The 20855-nt window shown below is 41.1% G+C and overlaps 1 protein-coding gene across 1 annotated transcript in view; it reads left to right on the top strand.

Moving 5' to 3' along the window:
* The first annotated feature begins 221 nt into the window (after positions 1-221).
* The window catches only part of LOC145406353 (organic cation transporter protein-like), a 135925-nt gene continuing 115291 nt past the window's right edge, over positions 222-20855 (top strand). The window contains exons 1-3 of the mRNA XM_080277516.1: positions 222-303; positions 5263-5437; positions 8277-8388. Of these exons, the coding sequence (XP_080133642.1) occupies positions 222-303; positions 5263-5437; positions 8277-8388 (369 nt within the window). The remainder of the gene's footprint in view (positions 304-5262; positions 5438-8276; positions 8389-20855) is intronic.

Raw genomic sequence — 20855 nt, 5'->3', positions numbered from 1 at the left:
AGTACATAATAGGGTTGTCTGATTCATAACCTGTGTAATTGTACTGACAAGGATGTTTTTGTGACATGTCGGTGTGTTGTGTGCAAGCCCAATAAAATCTTTGAATATGATCAACTCACTAACCTGTTCCCTTCCGCAGCCCGGCATCAAATTCGAGCCGTTTTGGACACCAGATCACTTCCATAACCACTGGACCACCACCAGCTCCTCCTGTAGCCGCCATGGAGGAAAACTTCGACGCCATCCTGACAAAACTGGGCACCGGAAAGTGGACAATGCTGTACCTCCTCTCCATGATGTACTGTAAGACTTTCATCCTTTCTAGGACCGAACGAATTTATTTAACTTTGAGAAGACTATTCGTAGTGGAGAACTTCCTGGGTGATTCCCTAACCACTTCACTAACATCAGCTTTCCACAAAGTTATATATTTATATATAAAATTGTGTAAATATCATCGTGTTGGAGAGATCAACTCTTCAGTGGGATATAGGCATTCAAATTTTATTCATATGCTATTTCCAAAGTATTTTATTTAGTTACTGAACACATTTTTTTTTTCTAAACTACAGTAGTTAGATATAGCCTTCATTAACTCCTTCACTGTCAGTGGCTCCACTTAATCTGAATTAGTCGGCCGGGGATGGCAAGACTGTGCTGTGCGTCCTCTTCAGGGTGTATTGGAAGACTTACTGTTATTTTTCTTTTTTTGCAAGTGGACTCATACAGTGCGATTATATCTATGTCAGTTTAATCTCTACCTCCAGACAATTTTATTCAACTTAGGAGAGTTACCTCCAAGTATGGGGTGTAACCAATTTTGAACGATGATCATTAGATTAAGTATGAGAAGAGCCCTATACCAATGAAGGGTTTAAATGAAGACAGTATCTGATCCTTCTACTTATAAAGGTTTCTCCCGTGCTGAATAAAGTCATGTGGAGACGGGAGGAGTAAGGAACAAGTGGTGTCAGGGACAACAAACGTCGCCCGACAGCAGTTGTTTTATTGCCCTTAAATACTGAAAAGGTACTGCCATTTAGTGTCAGTGCAGTACACAATAAAAGTCTAAGGTAATGGCGCAAATTATTTTCAAGTTAATATCTATCTATCTATAGCCCGACGCCCTAATCCCGCAAAGGGTGGCCACAGACAAAAAGCCTCCAAGTCACTCTGTCACCCACCGTTTGACTGCTCTCCCCCCAACTCACTCCTCCCTTCCTCAACATCATATACCCTTTCAACTCCATCTCTCCACCTCATCCTCGGTCTTCCCCTCCCTCTCCCTCCTTCCACTTCATCTACATACACCCTCTTAGTCAGTCTTTCATTCTCCATTTTCTCCACATGTCCAAACCACCTCAGTGTGTTTCTCCTGATTTTCTCAACCACATCCACATCCAACCCACAACGTTCCTTCACTTCTTCATTCGTCAACCTGTCCCTCCACGTCACTCCACGTGCTCCTCTGAAGTAACTCACATCCACTGCTCTTACTCTTGACTCATTCCCCTCTAGCAAGGTCCATGCCTCGCTTCCATACGTCAGGGTAGGGATCACAATACTATCATGCGGTGACTTAACTTCAATAAGCACCTCCCTATTTCTTATCACTGCTTTCAGTGAACAAACAACCTTCCTTCCCTGCTGTACCCTGTCAAGCACTTCACCCCCAAAAGTTCCATCCTTACTCATCACATTACCCAGGTACTTGAATGCACTCACATTCTCCATATCCTCACCATCCAACCTCATTTTGCATTCTGTGACTTCATTCCTCTCAAACACCATAACTTTACTCTTGTTTAGATTCACTTTCAGATTCCTCTTCCTACACACTGTCCCAAATTCATTCACCAAACCTTGCAACTCCCATTCATCTTCACTCAACATTACTGTATCATCAGCAAGCAGCAACACCGGAATCTTCCACATTTCACCCACATCCACTACCCTACCTTACACCTCCTTTACAACCACATCCATGTGTATGTTTTCAAGTTACCTCCTCTGAAAATCCGTGATCTTGCATTTGACTTTTCAGAGTCATTAAAGGTCAAAGACCATGGCGCCATATAAAAGCCGATAAGAGACTTCCTCTATCTTGATAATAGTAAATATCTATCTTCAAGGAGTTTCGACTTATAGCCCCCTGAATATCAGCGACCTTGAGTTTGATCTTTCATGGTCTCTCCAGGTCAAAGATCTTGGTGCCAAATGACAGCCAATATTACGAGTTCCTATATGTTCATAATAGCAAATATCTCTATCTTCAACCGGTTTCAAGTTATCGCCCTCTGAAAATCCGTGACCTTGATTTTGACCTTTCAGGGTCACTCGATTTTCTTTTGGGACCAGTGCCCACATATCCTGAAAGTTTCATGTAATTTCATTATTCTTTTTTTCGTATTGTTGCTAACAAACAAAAAAACTCGACCAAAACCAATACTTTGGAGACCCCATCCAGGCGAGGTAATAAAAGTTGCCATTATAGTGAAGGAGTTAAGTAAATGTAGTAAATAATAGGTTTCTGCCTCAGCTTCATGGTAATAAGCGTTGTGGCTGCCTTAACCTTTCATCACGAGAATGTGTTTCCCAGTCAGTGTTAGCCACAGTCAAAATATTGCACACCATTTGTGGTAAATGAGTTAATGAACGCTATATCTAATCCCTTCAATTCGAAAATGTTTCTCCAATGCCGACTACAATTTGTTGGAGGCATTTTGATTAAAATTAACGGACCTAAGTCGCTACAGCAACATAGATTTAAACATGAAAATATAAGACAACCATGCGTCATGTGCACACCTTTTCCCTTCGCATGCATAGAAAAAAATTGGGGGGCTTTTTTTTTTTTTTTTATGCCAGGAAGAAGAAACCAAAGGCCCGTAAACCGTTCCTTCCAAGAGAAAAACAAGATACAAGAGAGTGCCAAATTCAAGATCCGATCATTTTTAGATACCTGGACACACTGCGTTTGAAAGACTAGAGATCATAGCTACCTGGAAATACAGACAGAGGTAGACATTTCCAGAGTTGAACTGTTGCATAAATGAAGGACTGGGAGTAACAGTTAACTCTTGCATTAAAAAGTTGGACAGAAAAGGGATGAGAGTTTGCTGTTAGACGGGTGTTACGCGCCCGTCGTAGAGGTGGAGGAATGCAAGCAGACAGTTCAGAGGAGCAGTGACCACTGAAGTAACGATAGAAAAGAGATAAAGATGCAACAGTGCGGCGAAGAGACAGAGGTTCAAGAGAGCCAGCAAGAGGAGGAGAGTTAATGAGACGAAAATCCTTTGACTCCACGCTATTGAGAAGAACTGTATGTAGGGAGCCTCCCCACACATGAGAGTTGTACTCCATACAGGGGCGGATAAAACCCGTGTATAGAGTCAACAATTGTGCGGAGGTAAAGAAGGAACGGAGTCGACTTAGCACACCTAATCATTTGAAAGCAGATTTTACGAGAGATGTAATATGATCTTTCCAAGATAAGTTCCGAGTGAATGAAACCCCAAGCATGTTCAAGGATGATGCAGGATTAAGCTGAATGTTATTAAACATTAGTGGGTACTCCTGTGGAAGATTTTGTCGGGTTGATAGGTGTAAGAACTGAGTCATTGATGCATTAAAAACAAGATTATTTTTACCCTAGTCACAGATACGACCCAAGTCAGACATTAGGTGTGCCATAGCCTCATCTCTTGTGGGTTGAAGTAACTGTTGAGATGGACGTTGCGAGAACTGAATGGAAAGGTGATGGGTGGAATCATCAGCGTACGAGTGGATAGGGTTAGATGTACAGCTTAGAAGGTCACTGATGAATAAAAGGAAGAGAGTTGGTGATAGGACAGAGCCCTGAGGAACACCACTGTTGATAGATCTAGGAGAAGAACGATGTCCGTCTACAACAGCGGCTATAGAACGACCAGAAAGGAAGCTAGCGATGAAGACTCAGATAGAACGATAGAAACTGTAAGATGGCAGTTTGGAAATTAAAGATTTATTCCAGACTCGATCGAAAACCTTTGAGATCTCAAGTGCATTGGCAAAGCTTTTGCCAAAGTCCCGAAAGGAGGATGACCAGGAGTCTGAAAGGTAGGTGAGAAGATCACCAGTGGTGCGTCCCTGACGGAACCCATATTGACGATCAGAAGAAGGTTGTGATAGGAAATATGCTTTAAAATTTTTCTATTAAAGAACTGACTCGAAAACTTTTGAGACACATGATGTTATAGCAATTGTATGATAGTTAGAGGGTTGGGAATGGTCACCCTTCTTTGGGACTGGCTGAATGAAAGTAAACTTCCAGCAAGAAGGAAAAGTACAAGTAGATAGACAAAAGTGAAAGAGTTTACCTTGGCAGGGTGTAGGCACAGAAGCACAGTTCTTGAGAACAACAGGAGGGACGCCATCAGGCCCATATGCCTTGTTAGTATTGAGGCTTGTGATGGCAGAATATACATCAGTTGAAGATATTTTAATGTCACCCATAAGGAAGTCAGAGGGGGGAAGTGATGGAGGAACAGCACCGGAATCGTTACGGTGGAACTGGAGGAGAAAGTCTGAGCGAAGAGATCTGCTTTATCAGAGGATGAAATAGCTACAGAGCCATCAGAATAGAACAGAGTTTGTACTGAAATTTGCAGTTTTTCAGGTTAGCCCATCCAGTGTTGGAAATACATTTAATTTCATTTATCACTCTAGTTCTTGAAGGTGCATGAAATTTGACATGAAAATAAAACTTTAAAGAAGGAAAAAAATTATTGGAAAAAATAAAACCGGTTCATAAAAAGCCGAGTTAATCTTTATTTTGAAAATTACCAATTTTCTAGATGGTCTATTGAAATGGGGCAACATATTTTGCCTCATATCTCTGGCCCTTATTCCTCTAGACACATAGTTTCTGGTAAGGAAATACTGTTGTAATGACTGATAAAGGTGTATGAATATGACCCCTTTAAAACCCATACTTGTATACCATGCCACGCACATTACTGGAAAATACTGATGATTGCAGGGCGCATGGAACACAGATGATAAGATCTGCCATTTATTTCTTGACCTGGACTTTACTACTCTTAAACATTGCCTCTTTATTATGTATAAAAAAGAAGTGTCATCATGCAGGCACCGGGTGGAAAACAACAAAATTTCATTTGTTACCATTATCCTCATGACAAGTTCTCCTTCAGCATACAGAAATAAGATCAACATCAAAACAAAGTTGTTGTTACTGGTGCCATCTCCTTTCACTACCAGGGTACTCCTTGTTGCCGTACCACGCTATAGCAGGGGTGTTTGTGGCTCCACCTATCAACCACACGTGCATCCCCCCGCCCCAAGCCATTACCTCCCTCCTCGTCCTCCAGCCAGACGCCCAGAACACACCCGCCAACACCTCCTACACCTCACCATCCGACCTTCCCTATGAAGAGTAAGTCATGCAGTGCAACGGATTTTACAAGATGTCCCTGAACATTTGAACTAATCGGGAAGTGATTTTTTTGTTAATTTTGAGCAAAATAATGTTATATCATCATGACTGCAATTCCCATTCTTAAGAAACCCACAGTTATTAATGGTCATGTATTTGATGAGTGAGGGAGAATATTTAGCTGAATGGGTCATCAGAAATAGTAACTCTATAACGGGTGACAGGAAGATCCATGTCGAGCGACTGCTTGATACTAAAAAAAAAGAAAAAAAAAAGGGGGTCCCAAGAATCATTTCATCTTCATGAAACAGGTCCTGAGATACTCTCTCTCTCTCTCTCCTTCGATGGTCACTGCTCCTTAAGGGATCTATGTGCATCACTTTCCCATTATGTCTGGCATGTAGCACTTGTCTAGGTTCAACCTCTCATCCCTGTTTTGCCTAACTCTCTCAAGCGAGAATCAACCGCTACTATGAGTCTTTCCTGTATGAAGCTGGAAAACAAAATCTATACCATCAGAGAGTGGGATACTACCAGCAGCTAAATCACAGTCGTTACTGCGAAGGCATCAAAGTTTTGTTTATATCAGCGTTGCAAATGACTTTACTGACCCCGTCTTATCAACCACTCATCAGTGCAACAGACAGTATCAGCACAGATCGGCTAGCCATAATTCTATTGCTTGAGTGATAATAAAATACCACTTTATGGATATTATTTTCAAGTAATACTGCTTTTATTGTTTCGTTGTTTATGCAACATGAAGTACAAGTGAGGATTTACGTGTAAATATGATACTTTAGCTTCCAACAGTGGTGTTGGAAAAGAACGTTTCCACGTGGTGGCACTAATATAGCCAGAGCAGATATGCTGTGCAAACGTCCCGCAAGTCCTTCATGTCCCCTGAAAGAACAGTGGTGGACGCCAGGAAAAAGGCAGCTTCCGCCTGCAGTCCACCGGGCTTACTTTCAGATGAACTTGGTGCCACAACAATCACGACAACTTCTACCACTGTTGTAAGGAAAGCATGAACATTGCTAACTACAGTACTTCAGTCATATGACGTATTCTTTACTTAATTCCTATTACGGTACGCTTAGAGTGCTTTATTCACCTCTGGAGCTTTGGGCAACCCCTTCCCTACGAGCAGCCTTTCTTAAACTGAATAATCTTGAGGTAACAAGAATGAGAGAGAGAGAGAGAGAGAGAGAGAGAGAGAGAGAGAGAGAGAGAGAGAGAGAGAGAGAGAGAATGCCCAGTTTCACTGGACACAGGGAGGCATATATCGTTCTGTTCAGTATTCCTGTACTTTTAGCCCTATCTACTCATATGCTGATGGTTCCACCCTCCCCTTCTCTACCTGTTTCTCACAGGGTTCTTTATAGCATTTAGCTCAAGAACCACAAAACGATTTTTTTTTTTTACTTGCACATTACTTCTGACACAGGCAACAGAATCCTTGTTACCTATAATGCTTTAAAACTTAATTCCTCATAAATCCTCCTAAACCCTTCTTGATATTTCCATTGGGAAATATCAAGGAAAAATTTAACTATTTTCCTTTTAGCATCTGCTTTTCGGAGCCTGGATTTGCTAATCTTGCTCTAGCAGCTTCATGAGTTCTGTTAAGTTGTTCATTTGTACAGGGACTTTACATGTTCCTGTGTGTATGTGGGTGAAGAATGTCTTATCATATGCAGCTTTTCCAGGTATGTTTGGGCCAAGGGGACTTGTCTTATTAACTCCCTTCTCTTGCCGACTCCTTTCAATCTCTTTCTCATCACCGCATTATTGAATCTCTCCCTTTACTATCGTTTTTTGCCACTGCTGTTCTAAACTGTTCGTTCTCGTCCCTCAGTAATTACTGTTAGCGCGCAAGATGCATCTAGCGGCCAATTCACAGTCTCAAATCCATCTCTGCAATGCAAGAGCTATTGAATATTCTGTCCCTCGTCAGTGCAAGTCGTCAACTCTGCAACCGTCTTCTACAGTTTTCGTTTACCTTATCCTATGACCTTCATTCTTTTAACAGTATTATGTCCAAGAACCTCAAAAAGAAAGCATCTTGATCTTGGCAATCTTTTACTCGGGGTTCATGGAAGGAGCATCTTGTTATTCACGCTGGTGGCGCTTAGTACTTTCTTTTTTACATAGTATAAAGAGAGCAGAAGAGCTGATCATGAAATGAATGCTCAAGATACAGTACGTACTTCTCCTCATGTAATTACACATTCTTGTCAGTTAGTCCCACAGTCGATGAAACGTTAAGTGTGACGAAGGGTTCTTGTCTTTTTCTTTACAAATTATCTGGACATCTTCATGCATTGGCTTATGCACTGATATAACTACACAGGTCTGCAGCCCATCTATGCATACGTCTCCCAACTCACCCTATCCCGTGAAAAAAGGAAGATGGGCTACAGAAGGGAAACTTCAGCCTGCAGTTCACTGGGTTCACATCAAGATGAGACTGGGGCACAACAGCAACAACAACAACGGACAAAGATCTTGATTGTTTTTAGATCTTGCAAGTTATATTCATTTCAGGGCATCCTACAAATGATTTGAATGTTTTATTATTATAGTACAAATGATGATAAGATTATATGATATAGAAGGATTATCTATAGTTGGCCTTCACTGCTTTAACGTGATTGTAGATGCTCCACCAGGAAAGTATGGTTGGAAGTACATGTGACACAGAAATTACCCATATCAGCAGCAAATGCGCCCTTAATCTTTTGCTCTGGCTGAAAATATGTCCTACAAATGAGTCCTCCCACTGTCAACTCGAATATGTGTTGCCACCCCTTTACCACTCCCTTCCCCGTCCCCTCAGTGACTCGTGCAGCTACCTGGCAGAGGACGCCACGACGGGCAATCCTGTCCAGCAGCCTTGCACCCAGTGGGACTTTGACAACGCCACCTTTACTTCTACAGTAACTTCAGAGGTCAGCATATGAGTAGACTTGACACTTTTACTTCCTTACATAACCCATTTGGTGGCGGGTAATTTCTTTATTTTTCAGCCAGGTTCCGCCATTCATTTTTAATCACTATTACTGTGGCAGTTATGTAGCATTTAGCGTATGAGCAATTACTTGTAGTGTAACTCAATGAAGTTACAGTGTTATCCATCCAATTTGAAGCGTCTTTTTAGTGAGGTAAAAAAAATTAAGGTTTGATGAATAAATGCGTTTCCCATAAGCACCTAAAGGATGTATAACTGTTTCAATGAAATTAACAATGATACACCTCCCATTCGTTCTTCACTAGTGTATGATTAGCTTAAAAATATCTCATTATCTCCCAAATACCGAACAACTCCAGTACAGTCGCCCAAGAAGTGATGGCAGAATTTCAGATTGTTTTGGTCATTCTGTACTACCATACATTAAGCAAAGCCTTAGTATATATGAAAGAAAAACATCCGGGAGACGAATGCTAAACACTCGCCAGCATATGTTGTTGGCAAAGTCGAAGATTTTGGCCATATCTTGATACCTTGAAGGTTTCATGTTGATATCCCTAGTCGTTCATAAGGTATAATGATGCTAAATGTAGGCGATAAGAACTATTTGACCTTTGACATCCATTTTGGTTCCTGAGTGCCCATTTTCGAACTCGTCCAAGATTTTGGCCATATCTTGTTCCTCTGAAGGTTTCATGTTGATAGCTCAAACCGTTCATGAGATATAATAGTGCTAAAGGCGAGTAATGATTTTAGTTGACCTTTTGCAGCCATTTTTTTGACATTGAAAACATAGAAAATATTAGGAAAATACTTTGTGCCTGCATCACATCACATCAAATAAAATAAATAGTATATCAGGGGAATAATTACGTAAAATGAATAACATGAGGCAATGATATATAAGAAGATGGCACTTAGATACATTTCCTAATCTGAATGAATGTGCAATGTACTACAGTACTCTGTGCGCTGCGTGTTGTATAGCCTAACCCCATCTTCCTGGAGTATTTGCTTTCGTAAGTTCAAATACACCCAGTCAGTCTGTACGCAGGAAGGCGGGGCTTGTCTGTGACGTCACGATGCCCCTCCGTTTTCTGAGATAATCGGAGCCTATAGTCGGAATCCCGCCCGTTTGCGGGTGAGGTGTGGCCCGCACCTGTGTACAATGGTGCCACGTTTCCCCAACTTGCGATGTGAAACGGAAGCTATTTATGTACAAGGCATCACAAATTCGATATATTCAGATGAATAAAACTTACACTTGTGTATTTTGATGGATGAATCAACAGTAATCTTATTATGCATAAAATATTTATACAGTAACACAGAAACATGGCATACATATTGTACAGTGTTGCTAAAAGATATTGTAGTCACTTTTAATGGTTTTTAGCGTAGTTTTAGGGTGGGTAATAATATCACAGTTATGGATATAAGATAATGAGCCTGAAAAAAGAAGAAATATGCCAATATCCAAAGTAAAAGAAATAATTCATGTAATTCTTGTGAGTGGCAATACTTACACACCCAGGAGAGAGAGAGAGAGAGAGAGAGAGAGAGAGAGAGAGGTCTGTCACTGCCTTCTTTGTATTCATTTGTTCCTTTGTACATACTGCACACACTGATATACATTGTTCCTATTGATGCACATATATCTATACACGTAATTTCTCTCTCTCTCTCTCTCTCTCTCTCTCTCTCTCTCTCTCTCTCTCTCTCTTCTAATACTGACCACGTGGTAGGTGAATCCAGCCCCCCCTTCCCCTTCCCTCCCTTCTTAATCCCTCCTGGGTGTCTCAGGTCAAATCCCCCTTCACACTTCCCCTCCCCCCTGGACCACCACCCCAACAAACCCACATCCACACTCCCACCCACACCTACACCCACACCCCACTACGTCGGGGTGTATGAATCAGTAACGTAACAAACCTCTCAGCAGACAGTAACTTTGACACTCCATCTACTACTAAATATAACAAAACCAAATTAACAAATGAAAGCACAATTATAAATAACTTATAAAAGAATCAAAAATACTCAGGGTGGCTCATTTCCCGCCAGGAGAGAGAGAGAGAGAGAGAGAGAGAGAGAGAGAGAGAGATAACGGTATAGAAAACTTGGCAACAATGTACACAGGTGCGGGCCACACCACAGCCGCAAACGTGCGCGAGTCCTACAATAGCTCCGATATCTCAGAAAACAAATTAAGGGGGAACTTGCATTTGGATCCGACCCTAAAGTTGTAGGCAGTTACCTTTTTTTTTTTTCTTATTTTCTCTAAATCTACCTTACTACCACATTATTTAGCCATAAACAGCACATTTTTCAGCCATCCTCACCAACGGTCAGGGAAGTGTCATGTTCCAGGGATGTGTGCAGCCTGTACTATCTCGATGAAGACTGACTCCAGTCCCTGTAATGAACCCAGTATTTGAAGGCATCGTGATATCATGCGCGACTCTGACAAAATTCTTGCCAAAAGTGAACTGATTTGGCATATTTAGACCTCGTTTGCTTCCCAAGATTTCAAATTCAGATGGTTTATTTTTATTTTTATTTTTCAATAACAGAACAGAAGAAGGAAAAACAAATGAATTAAAAAAAAAAAAAAAAATCAAAGCACCAGATTACTGGTGTCCTCTGTTCATAAAGTATCTGTAACAGACGTGAACAGCTGTAGGTTCAAGTTTGGGGGGAAAAAACTCTGGGGAAGCGAGTTCCAGAGAGATGCAGTTTGGGGAATGAAAGAATTCTGAGAGGCAGAAGTTCTGCAATATGGCTGAGTGACATTCCAGTCATGAGCGCTACCAGATGCCTGTGTAGCACGAGGGAAGGCATGGAGAGGTGGCACCATGAACGCAACTTCGTCTGAGCATTTGCCATAAAAATATCTGTAAAATAATGCAAGGGAGGCAATATTCCTTCTTACTTGTAGGGTGGTAGTTTATATGTAATGGCAGGGTTGTTAATAATTCTAACACCTTTGTTCTGAATTTTGTCCAATTGTTTTAATGCAATCTCTCCACATCCATTCCACAAGGGTGAGCAATATTCAAGCTGAGAGCGCATGTGACTTTTATACATTACAGCTATCAGCTCGTCAGTGAAGAAGTTACGGACTGTAAAATAATCGAAGTTTCTTTGAGGCGGTTTTAGCAAGTGATCTAACATGATAGGTCCAGCCGAGGGCATTGTTAAGTGAGACGCCATGAATTTCAATACTTTTGGAGATGGGAATAATAGTAGCACTGAAGGCAATATACGAATCTGAGAATATCTGTCTATTAGTAAATTGTATATATTTAGTTTTACTAGCATTAAAAGAGACAAGGTTGTTTTGTCCCCATTCACTGATCGTAGATAGGTCTTGATTTATGGAGATGTCTGTACTGAGTTGAGAGGTAGAGATATTAGACTTTGTAAATGGGTGTCTGAGTGTGAATGAACTATATGTAGTGTTGAGTCATCTGCATATGAGTGGATGGTATTGTGGGTGACAGATAAGAGATCATTAATATGAACCAGGAACATGGTTGGCACCAGAACTGATCGCTGCGGCACGCCAGGGTTAATTGAGTGGAAAATGGAATACACATCATCTTTTATTTTCGAAGACTAGCTAAGGATAATTCTTTTGACTACAATACACTACTTTAATTTCAGGTGCTACACCAATGAAATCATTCATAGTACGGATAACTTACCCGAGGCAGGAATTAGACCTTTCTGCCTTTTATCCCGCGTCTTCCCTTTGCTTATAATAATTGCAATTAGCTTCTTTATTCTCTACTGACAGCCTACAAATTATTTTCCGTTTTAAGGAGGTATGACAGATTTTACCCCTTTCCTTTACACTTGGCAATAAAGAGGACAAAATTATGAGTTTATAAACACTTGCAGTGCAGAAGCACATTGTTTTGCTCTCTCATTTTATCTGAAATCTTTCATACTATATCCTCCTTAACTGAAAATGGAGATTTGTAAGTTTGGAACTCAATGACTTGTTTATGAACCTGTGTTCATATTACTCTTGCCATCATTATATTACTCTTGCCATTTATGAACCTCTGCATTATATTACTCTTGCGAATGGCAAGAGTAATACTAGGCAATGACACAGTTTGGCACTCTCCAAGGAGTACCGACTCTCGGCAAATTTTCGAAGTTATTTCTTTATATTTTTCATTCACTGATGGTCCTCTGGTTTTTATTGAATCTTCCAGAGGTTTTTCCCAATTGAAACCAGGTCAAATGCAATGTAATACCTGCATGTCTTTGAGTAAAAGTTGTCTCCTTTCGTGCTTCCTCATCGACCCGTTTATAATAGCCCAGTATCTTACGTTGCTTTCCTGCATTCTGTTGTCGTCCATGGAGACAGCTGAAACAGAACAAAAAGCTGTGCCAAGGCACAGCAAAACCGCTCCCGGCAGTCATTTTAATGCTGACATAAAAACACAACAAGGTGTCTAGTCAAAGATGTCACATATCAAATTAGGAGCAAATGGGTAAAAAATTACGAATTTATGCCAGACGCTCCTGACATTGACCCCTTTACCGTTAACTGGGGGGTGACCCACACCCCTAATGTAATCAGGCATGTTACAGGATGCAGATTTGAAAGATGCACCTTTTGGTGCTGGTTTCATGTCGATAGAACGAATGTGAAAGGAGTTTTGAACAGAAATAACGATTTTATTCATTTTTTTCTTTTACATTTTCCAGGCCTACAGCCTGGGCCTTGGCCCTATTTGGACCAAAATTTAATCAGGTGATCAGAAGGTCATGGCCCATCATCCCGGTAATTTTGGTCAAAATCACACCAGTAGTGTTTGCATAAAGTTATTAAAAGACAGACAGACAAACAAACAAACAGACAAACCGAGTGAAAACAATAGCCGTCCACGAGCTTCTCTGGGGCGGGGGACAGGTAATAATATGAATTAAAATTATTCCCTAGTTTTGTCCCGGAAATTATCATATACATAATAATGACTTATATTGTTTGTTTATTGAAACCCTTTTCTTCTCAGTCTTATGCCACTAAAAAATTATTGCATGTTACCATACTAGGTCAAAACTCAGCAAATTATTCCTGGTTGGCCCTGAGCGATAGTTATGAAATTTTAGTTAGTTCCATTTAGTACTTCCTATTATTGTAACTAAGGGATTGCATTCTACAATTTTGAAATATACCTGTACATTGGCATTTACTTACTGTTTTCTGTAATATATTACATAATAGGTTTCACCTTGTAAAGATATACAGTAAGGAAGAGTATGTGCATCATTGCTGACCGAAATCTTCTAGGTACTCTGCCATCACTTCTTAGGGCGACTGAACGGTATTCTAGCTAGTGCCAGAAATTCCACTCACCCTCCAATTACTGACCCTCTGCCATAGTTCAAGGGCTATGGGGTTGCTGGCTGGGTGATGTCTCCCTTTTTGCTTGCCTTCTTTTCACCGTTGCCAGCGTTACTTAAATGTTTCCAGGACCCGCCGTCTTCTTCTTCTTACTCTTCTTCCACTTCTTCCATTATAGTATCCTTGGTGTAAACAGTGAGCAGATTTCGCCTTATTTTTTTCTCAAAATTGCAAGCCATGTGGAGGAGGAAAACGTCTCATAGCTGGGATGGGGTTGATGTTCAAAGCCGTTTGTGGAGGCTGTGGTGGAATCAACAAGCGAGGACGTTTGGACCAGAAAAGGCTGTAACAAGCCCAACTATATTTCAGACCCAATGGCGGAACTATCTCTAGAAAGCAACCTTAGAAGTCACCGTTTCCTGGATAGGACTCCTGCTGTATGACAGGATTCTTGTTCCTACAATTCGGAGGGGATTATTGCATTTTTATATGCGTTTGTCCCAACATGCGGACTGGCCTTTACTTGTACTTCTATAATTGTTCTGACATCGAAGGGTAGGAGATGGACATAGGAGTCAGCCTTCACTGATTGTCAGTGGTTGTGACCATTGCACCGTGAAAAGTTCATGATATTTTTTTTTTGACAAATCCCAAAGCAGCTTTTACTCTCTATTCCTGTTAATGTCAGTTACTTGTTGATACCCATTCCCTAAGACACTCGATTTAACGACACTGTTGATGACTTCCTGCACACCTTAGATTAATGTTTCCAGACCTTCATCAGTTGGCTTCTCCCTGGTGGCCACGTTGGAACCGTATTTGTCTGTACACCACTGCTCAACCAGTGCGTGTCAGCATGGGCAGCACCCTACTCAGCCTTGGGCAAACGCTAATGAGATTCTCCTGGTTAATAATAAGCCCAACTCTTTTACAAAGTTTATTGTTGTCTACAGTATAGTACTGCTAGTCACAATCTTCAGCAGCTAAATATTTTCCAGGTGCATTGTGCTCTCGTCCGAGCCTGTAGTGCAATTATTACCGTTGTCCCCCAGGCTAATGGCAATTTACTAGATGAGGTAAATGATGCTGCTCACAGTAAGTACCTTCAGGCAGTTTCCAGTGTTGATAGTCTCCCTGTTTCGTGCTGCTGTTGTGTTTCTCTGAATCATTATTGTTGTGTAGTCTTGGTCAGTTTTATAGACCATAGAGTGTAAGTCGTCCAGAGGAACTACAGTAGCTGATCCACATTTGATGAAGGTTGGATTTATCCATAACAGTGTAAATAGTAAGTTGTCTGCATCACTGAACCTCATTTGTAAATGTAATATGGTCCGTCTACCTGATGTTTTGACAGCTGCTTGGTATTGGCACAAGGTGAAACAATGTCTACCCAGACGTTATTACCACTGCCAGCATTGTGGTCACATAAGCTGCATGTTCCGACACCTTGTCAGTGATCTGCTAAAGATCTGTATCACGTGTGGGGGTGTCCATGAGGAGCTCGGGTATTCCTCCCTTCCTTCGTATGTTCTCTGTGATGAGGTTAATATCAGTAACTCAAAAACAGATCTGAGATAGCCATTCTCACCATCTGAGCCAGGAGGATTTCATTTAACGAAGCAAAGACGAGTGTCCCGACATGTTCCCACACCAGGGGGTTACCTATGCATCAGTTCTGTGAGCGTCACATCATTCAGTTATTCATACTACTGTTCACTTGCCTTCTAGCTGTTGGTTTGGCATATACTAGGTCCTGCATTGTCACTGTTGTTGTTGGATCTCTGTATGATGCTTCATAACAGTCATCCAATACCAAATCTTCTCTAGAACCTGAATCAACATCTACCTGTCATACAACGCTGGGAGATGACGAAGCAACAGGAGCAGAATCCAAGTCAACTCATCTACGCAGATCGATTTTTTCTCTAACTATCAAGTATAAATAAGCTGCTCACGTTGGTTCCTCTGTTGCACCAAAACGTGGTGGGGGTCCTGCAAGTTACGCTTGGCAGAAGATCCTCCAAGTTAATTCTCTGCCAGGCAGTCTGCCAGAGGCAGCTTAACACTGCTGCTTCTGATGGTTCCTCAGCCATGAATTATATGAATGTTACTAAAGCAGGGGTTGCCACACCCCTACCACTACTTCTAGCAATGATCTACAGTAAGCACCCCTATTCTGTTCTGCCCATTCCTAGAGCTAGTCCAGTATGCTACGATAAACAGAATCGTACTAATAAACACCCAGTACAGCTTCCATCAAACATTTCTTGTCCAAGTGGACCAAGTACCCCTCCCACTAAGGGGTTAAGGTAACCAACCATGCTTTGCAGTGGAATTGAAAAAGTATTGAAATTACCTAGGAGGAACTTCAGTTGCTTCTGTCTGAATTTCGCCCCGTCTGCATTTACCTTCAAGAGGTTCTTGTCAGAGACTGGTCCCATCCTGCTCAGAAGGATCTACAGTTTTCCACTCACCATCTCTAGCGGGTTATAGTTCGCGAGATGGCTGAGCTATTCTGTGCTGTACAGATATGCTCTTCTCTTCTTTTTCTATCTAGTTCCTCCTTCAGTTAGTGGCTGTTAGTTTCCACCTGTAAATGAGTTATGTAGTCTGTTGTCTTTGTTTACCTTCCTAAGTGTCTGTCTCACGTGCCGATCATGACCACGTTACTCTTCAAATTCGTAGGTCATTTTTTTTTTTTTTCATTTGACCTAAATGAGCGTCACAACAGTGGTATAACGGTTTATGTATCTTCTGTAGTAATCTCTTGGTATCTTTATTTGACGAATTGGTCCTGCTTCTTCTGACTACTGATACCCTTTCTCTTACTGATAATACATTGCTGTCCCCTATTATTCACTGGACTTTTCATACGGGACTTTGCCTGACTTTCATGGCAGTGATCATTACCTTTTTGTAGTGAAAACATGCAGTTCTATGCCGGTAGTGTCCTTCATTAGTGTTTGGGTAAGGCTGACTGGGAAGAGTTTGTGGAACATTATACAGGTACACTTGATTATGGTATTCTAAACTTTTGGAGTATTGATGATGCAGAACAATATTTTACGTATATGTATGTCAGTCTGGTCTTTCTTCTATTCTTTGAACGTCTGGAAAATTCTCCAGGAAACCTGTGCCCTGCTGAAATTAGTAATTTGCTTTGGAGAGGAGTCTGTTCAAAACTGCTAGTAGGAAATACAGGTAGATTAGTGAAATCCCCTTTAAATCCAGAATTATGTTAGGTGTGTGGTTTGTTTTACCGAGGGACATTTGCAAAAAACTGCTTGTTTTCAGTTCATCACATCTCGAAACTAGACCACCTTCAACATTCAGTGAAAGACCAAATCCCTCAACAATCCATTGTCGCTCCAGTGGAAGTGTCCCTAGGTGTGTAGGTGAATGTATTGTTGAACGTGGAGATGAAGAACAGAGGTTACGTTGGGGTTCATTGCAAGGCTGTGTCCAGATGAGGGTGCAAGTGTACAGTATGCTTAGAGTGGGCTGCCTGTGCAAGCTAGGGCACTCCACCCAGGACGGGGCTCTCCCTCTCTCACTCTGCAGTGCCATGATAGAGTCCCCCCACTCATCCTACTTACATATGCTGTACATATTTTCTAAATTCTTACTTCACACTACATGCATGTCATTAATTTAGAATCTTTACTTTGGTCATAACAATTATTTTCTGTACTGTAGTTTTCCTTATCTTCTAATAAATTGTGTAAATTGCACTTCTCTAAAACCTTACGTTACCGGGTATTAAAAAAATGTTTGTCCTATCTTTCATAAGACCACCTTTTCTCTACACTGATTTTTTTTTTTTTTTTTTTTTTACCCTTCACCTGACGAAGTCAGAGGAATGTATTGTTGACACTGGGACCAACAACAATAGGTGGCATGGAGATTTGGTTTCCTGGCAAGAATTCGGAAAGATTTCGCTATAGAGTCATGAAATTTCACATATATTTGCCTTATTGTGAACTGGCGCCTTTTGATAGATCGAATCCTGTGTCTTGAACATTTTGTTTTTTTGGAAAATAATGAAAAGTGAAGAAAAATCAAATTTCAATGCAACCTGCGTGAGGAATCTAAGGGGCCCATTGCATTTTTCTGTTAAAACTTTGCAACCATTACACTTATGAGGCAGAAATTGCACATGATAAATGATTATATGAACATCTAATTATGTATGAAGATTCATGACTACCTAATTTGTAATAATGAAAAATTGCTGCCTAAATGAAAAAAGCAACAAGTCATAATTTCATCACATCTGCCAATAACTTGGTTATTATCGTGGAAAAACTACTGAAATATTTAAGTTTTAATGCCTGTTTTACGCAGGGGGTGGGGGGGAGGCATTAAGCGCTTTGTTAGGTGTGTAGGGAGGTGGTGGTATGTGCTTGGTCAGGTGGAGGGTTGCTGCAGTGTAACACTGACTAAGTTTATTTTTCTACTTCACTTTAGAACACATCACTCTCTACATGGTAACTTTCATAAAGAAAGGATTTTCCCCTCACTCAGCAATGATGACACTGTCACCCTTCCTTTCCGATCGCCCTGTTTCTCAATCCCATCCTTCCTTGAGTGAGCAGCTTGGCAAGGGTACAAGTGGCAGGAGGTGGGCAAACAGCAGATGCAACATACAAATTAGACAATGTAGAATTGAAACTCTTCATTCAGCCTCCCCGTGGTGCATGGTCGACTGTCAGTGCTGTTTGCCCACCTCTCCTATGCTTTTGTATAACAGTAGTGACAAAAGTAAAATGGCATCCACTTTAAACCAGGCGAGGTAAGCAAAACTACCATGTCCATCAGGGGAGGTTTCCTGAAAATTTGATTTTTGATGGCCTGTGCAGTAATCTGTGCATTAGGAGTTATAATTCAGAATAAAAAAGTTCATGCTTACTATTAGTGAGTTCTGAAATACTTCATGTTATTCCTGATGGAGAACCTTTGTCGTCACTTCCATTTCATCCAATCCTCTTCAATTGGTCTAGAACATGGTAAGAGGAAAAAAAACAGGCAAGAATTCACTTCACATTGCCTGGTCCTGAAGATCAAAGACCTGCTGTATCCAATCTCTCTGAAGTAGCTGCAGCCCTTGTAGAACAGTTTTACAGTGTTTCACATCCAGATCCCTCGAAGCCAATTAGCTATTTTCAACTTCAGTAGAAGATAGAAGTTTCTTTTGACTCTATTGTGGAGGAAGCTTATATTCTTAATAGAGGAACCTTATAATGTATTATTTATTTTCCATAACTGTGGGCTACTATCCGGGAGTGTTGTGACAATGTTCGTGGACCTGATGCCACTCCTTATGCCATGATATGCCAATTACTGTATAAATCTCTGCTGTTTTGTTAGATATTTAAAATGCCATATGGGCTGCAAGTATATTACCTACTAGTTGTATAATAATGTAGTTCTTTCGTTTCCGAAATGAGGCAAGGGTCATTACTCGTCCCCGTTCCACAGGGGCTCGGGGATGGGCATTGTTTTCACTTGGTTTGTCTGTTTTCTGTCTCACTGTTAACAACTTTACGCTAAAACTACTGGTGCAATTTTGACTAAAATAACAGGGATGATGGACTATGACCTTCTGATCACCTTATTGTATTTTTGGCCAAATTGGACCATGGTCCAGGTTGTAGGCCCCCTCAAATTGAAAAAAAGAGGACGGGTGAAAATAGTTTTTTTTCGCCATAACCCCTTTCAGATTCGTCATATCGGCGTAAAACTAAAACCTAAAGGTGCATCTTTCAGATCTGCATCCTATAACATGCCTCATTACATCAGGGTGGTCACCCCCAGTTAGCAGAAGGGGGGTCAGTGTCAGGTGAGTGGGGCCTAAAATTTCTAATGGGCATAAAATCGTCACTTTTCACCCGATTTGCTCCAAATTTGATATATGACATCTTTGACTAGGTATCCTGTTGTGTTTATATGTCAGCAATAAAATGACTGCCGGGGACGGGTTTGCTGTGCATTGGCACCGCATCTTGTTTTAAATGTTTTGTAATTATTGTTCTAGTTTGTTTGACATATGTGTACATACAGTATGGTTCGATAAGATGGTTACTACAAGGCTTGCAAGATATCTTGAGAATAATTGGTTCTTCTCCCCATCGCATAGTCGGTTTTGTAGGGCATGATGTACATGCTTTAAAAAAAAAATGGCCCCCTTACGGCACAATACATCATGCCACACCACACGAGGCATTCTGAATCAACTCCCAAATTACGGTGCGTGGCTGGTATCCCTGGCCCTGTGTTGCAGGTGTGTGTTATTTCGTCTGCTAATGATGAAATCCAGTGGGAGAGGAAGAGAGGTACAGGGGTACCAACCACACCACGTTTTCATGTCGTCTGTAACAGTGATCGTTGCGATGGGTATCAGTGCAAGAGATGCCGAAAATTTTTTGAGAGGGTGTACAGTACTAAATATATGACAGCCTCCATAGACTTAGTATAAAGTCTGTGATTTTTTTCATGTAGAAATGATCTAGTGGCTGCATTATTATTTTACCTGGAAAAGGCATCTTTTTATGGCATTGCAACATGGCACCCTCAGTGAACTTCACAGTTTAGGGTTGCATAGCAGCCTGCCATTGTTTACTTGGTGAATACTTGTCTAACCACAGGTTTTATTTCCATGTGGATTCCTCACTGACCCTCGACTTCAAGAGGAAGGTGAGCCAAGATGAGTGTGAGGGAAGTGTGTTTAGAGTTCTCTTATTTGGGTCCCTTATCAGTGACATAATAGATTCCCTGCCAGAAGGAATGTCTGTCTCCCTTAATGGGAGTGATAAAACAATATGGTTGGCTGGCTCCTGAATGTCCGTTGTTTACAGGAGAATGCAGCTACCATTGGATAGATGGTTATCAGTTGGGCAGACCAGAGATGTTTCCGTTTTTCTTCGAAGAAAACCATAGTTATGCACCTTTCTACAGTCAGAAGAGTTTACCCAGACCCCAACGTATTTCTGAATGGGTGCCAGCTACAGTACGTGGAGGAGACTAAGTATCTTTGCTAAACTTTTGACTACTTGGAATTTGCACTAGAGACTTCCCAGTGTCTC

Source organism: Coenobita brevimanus, chromosome 8, assembly GCF_032717465.1.
Source record: "Coenobita brevimanus isolate Jiangsu-jjx chromosome 8, ASM3271746v2, whole genome shotgun sequence".
Classification (NCBI taxonomy): Eukaryota; Metazoa; Arthropoda; class Malacostraca; order Decapoda; family Coenobitidae; genus Coenobita; species Coenobita brevimanus.
Note: the sequence above shows the minus strand (reverse complement) of the source record. Positions and strands in the feature narration are given on the sequence as shown.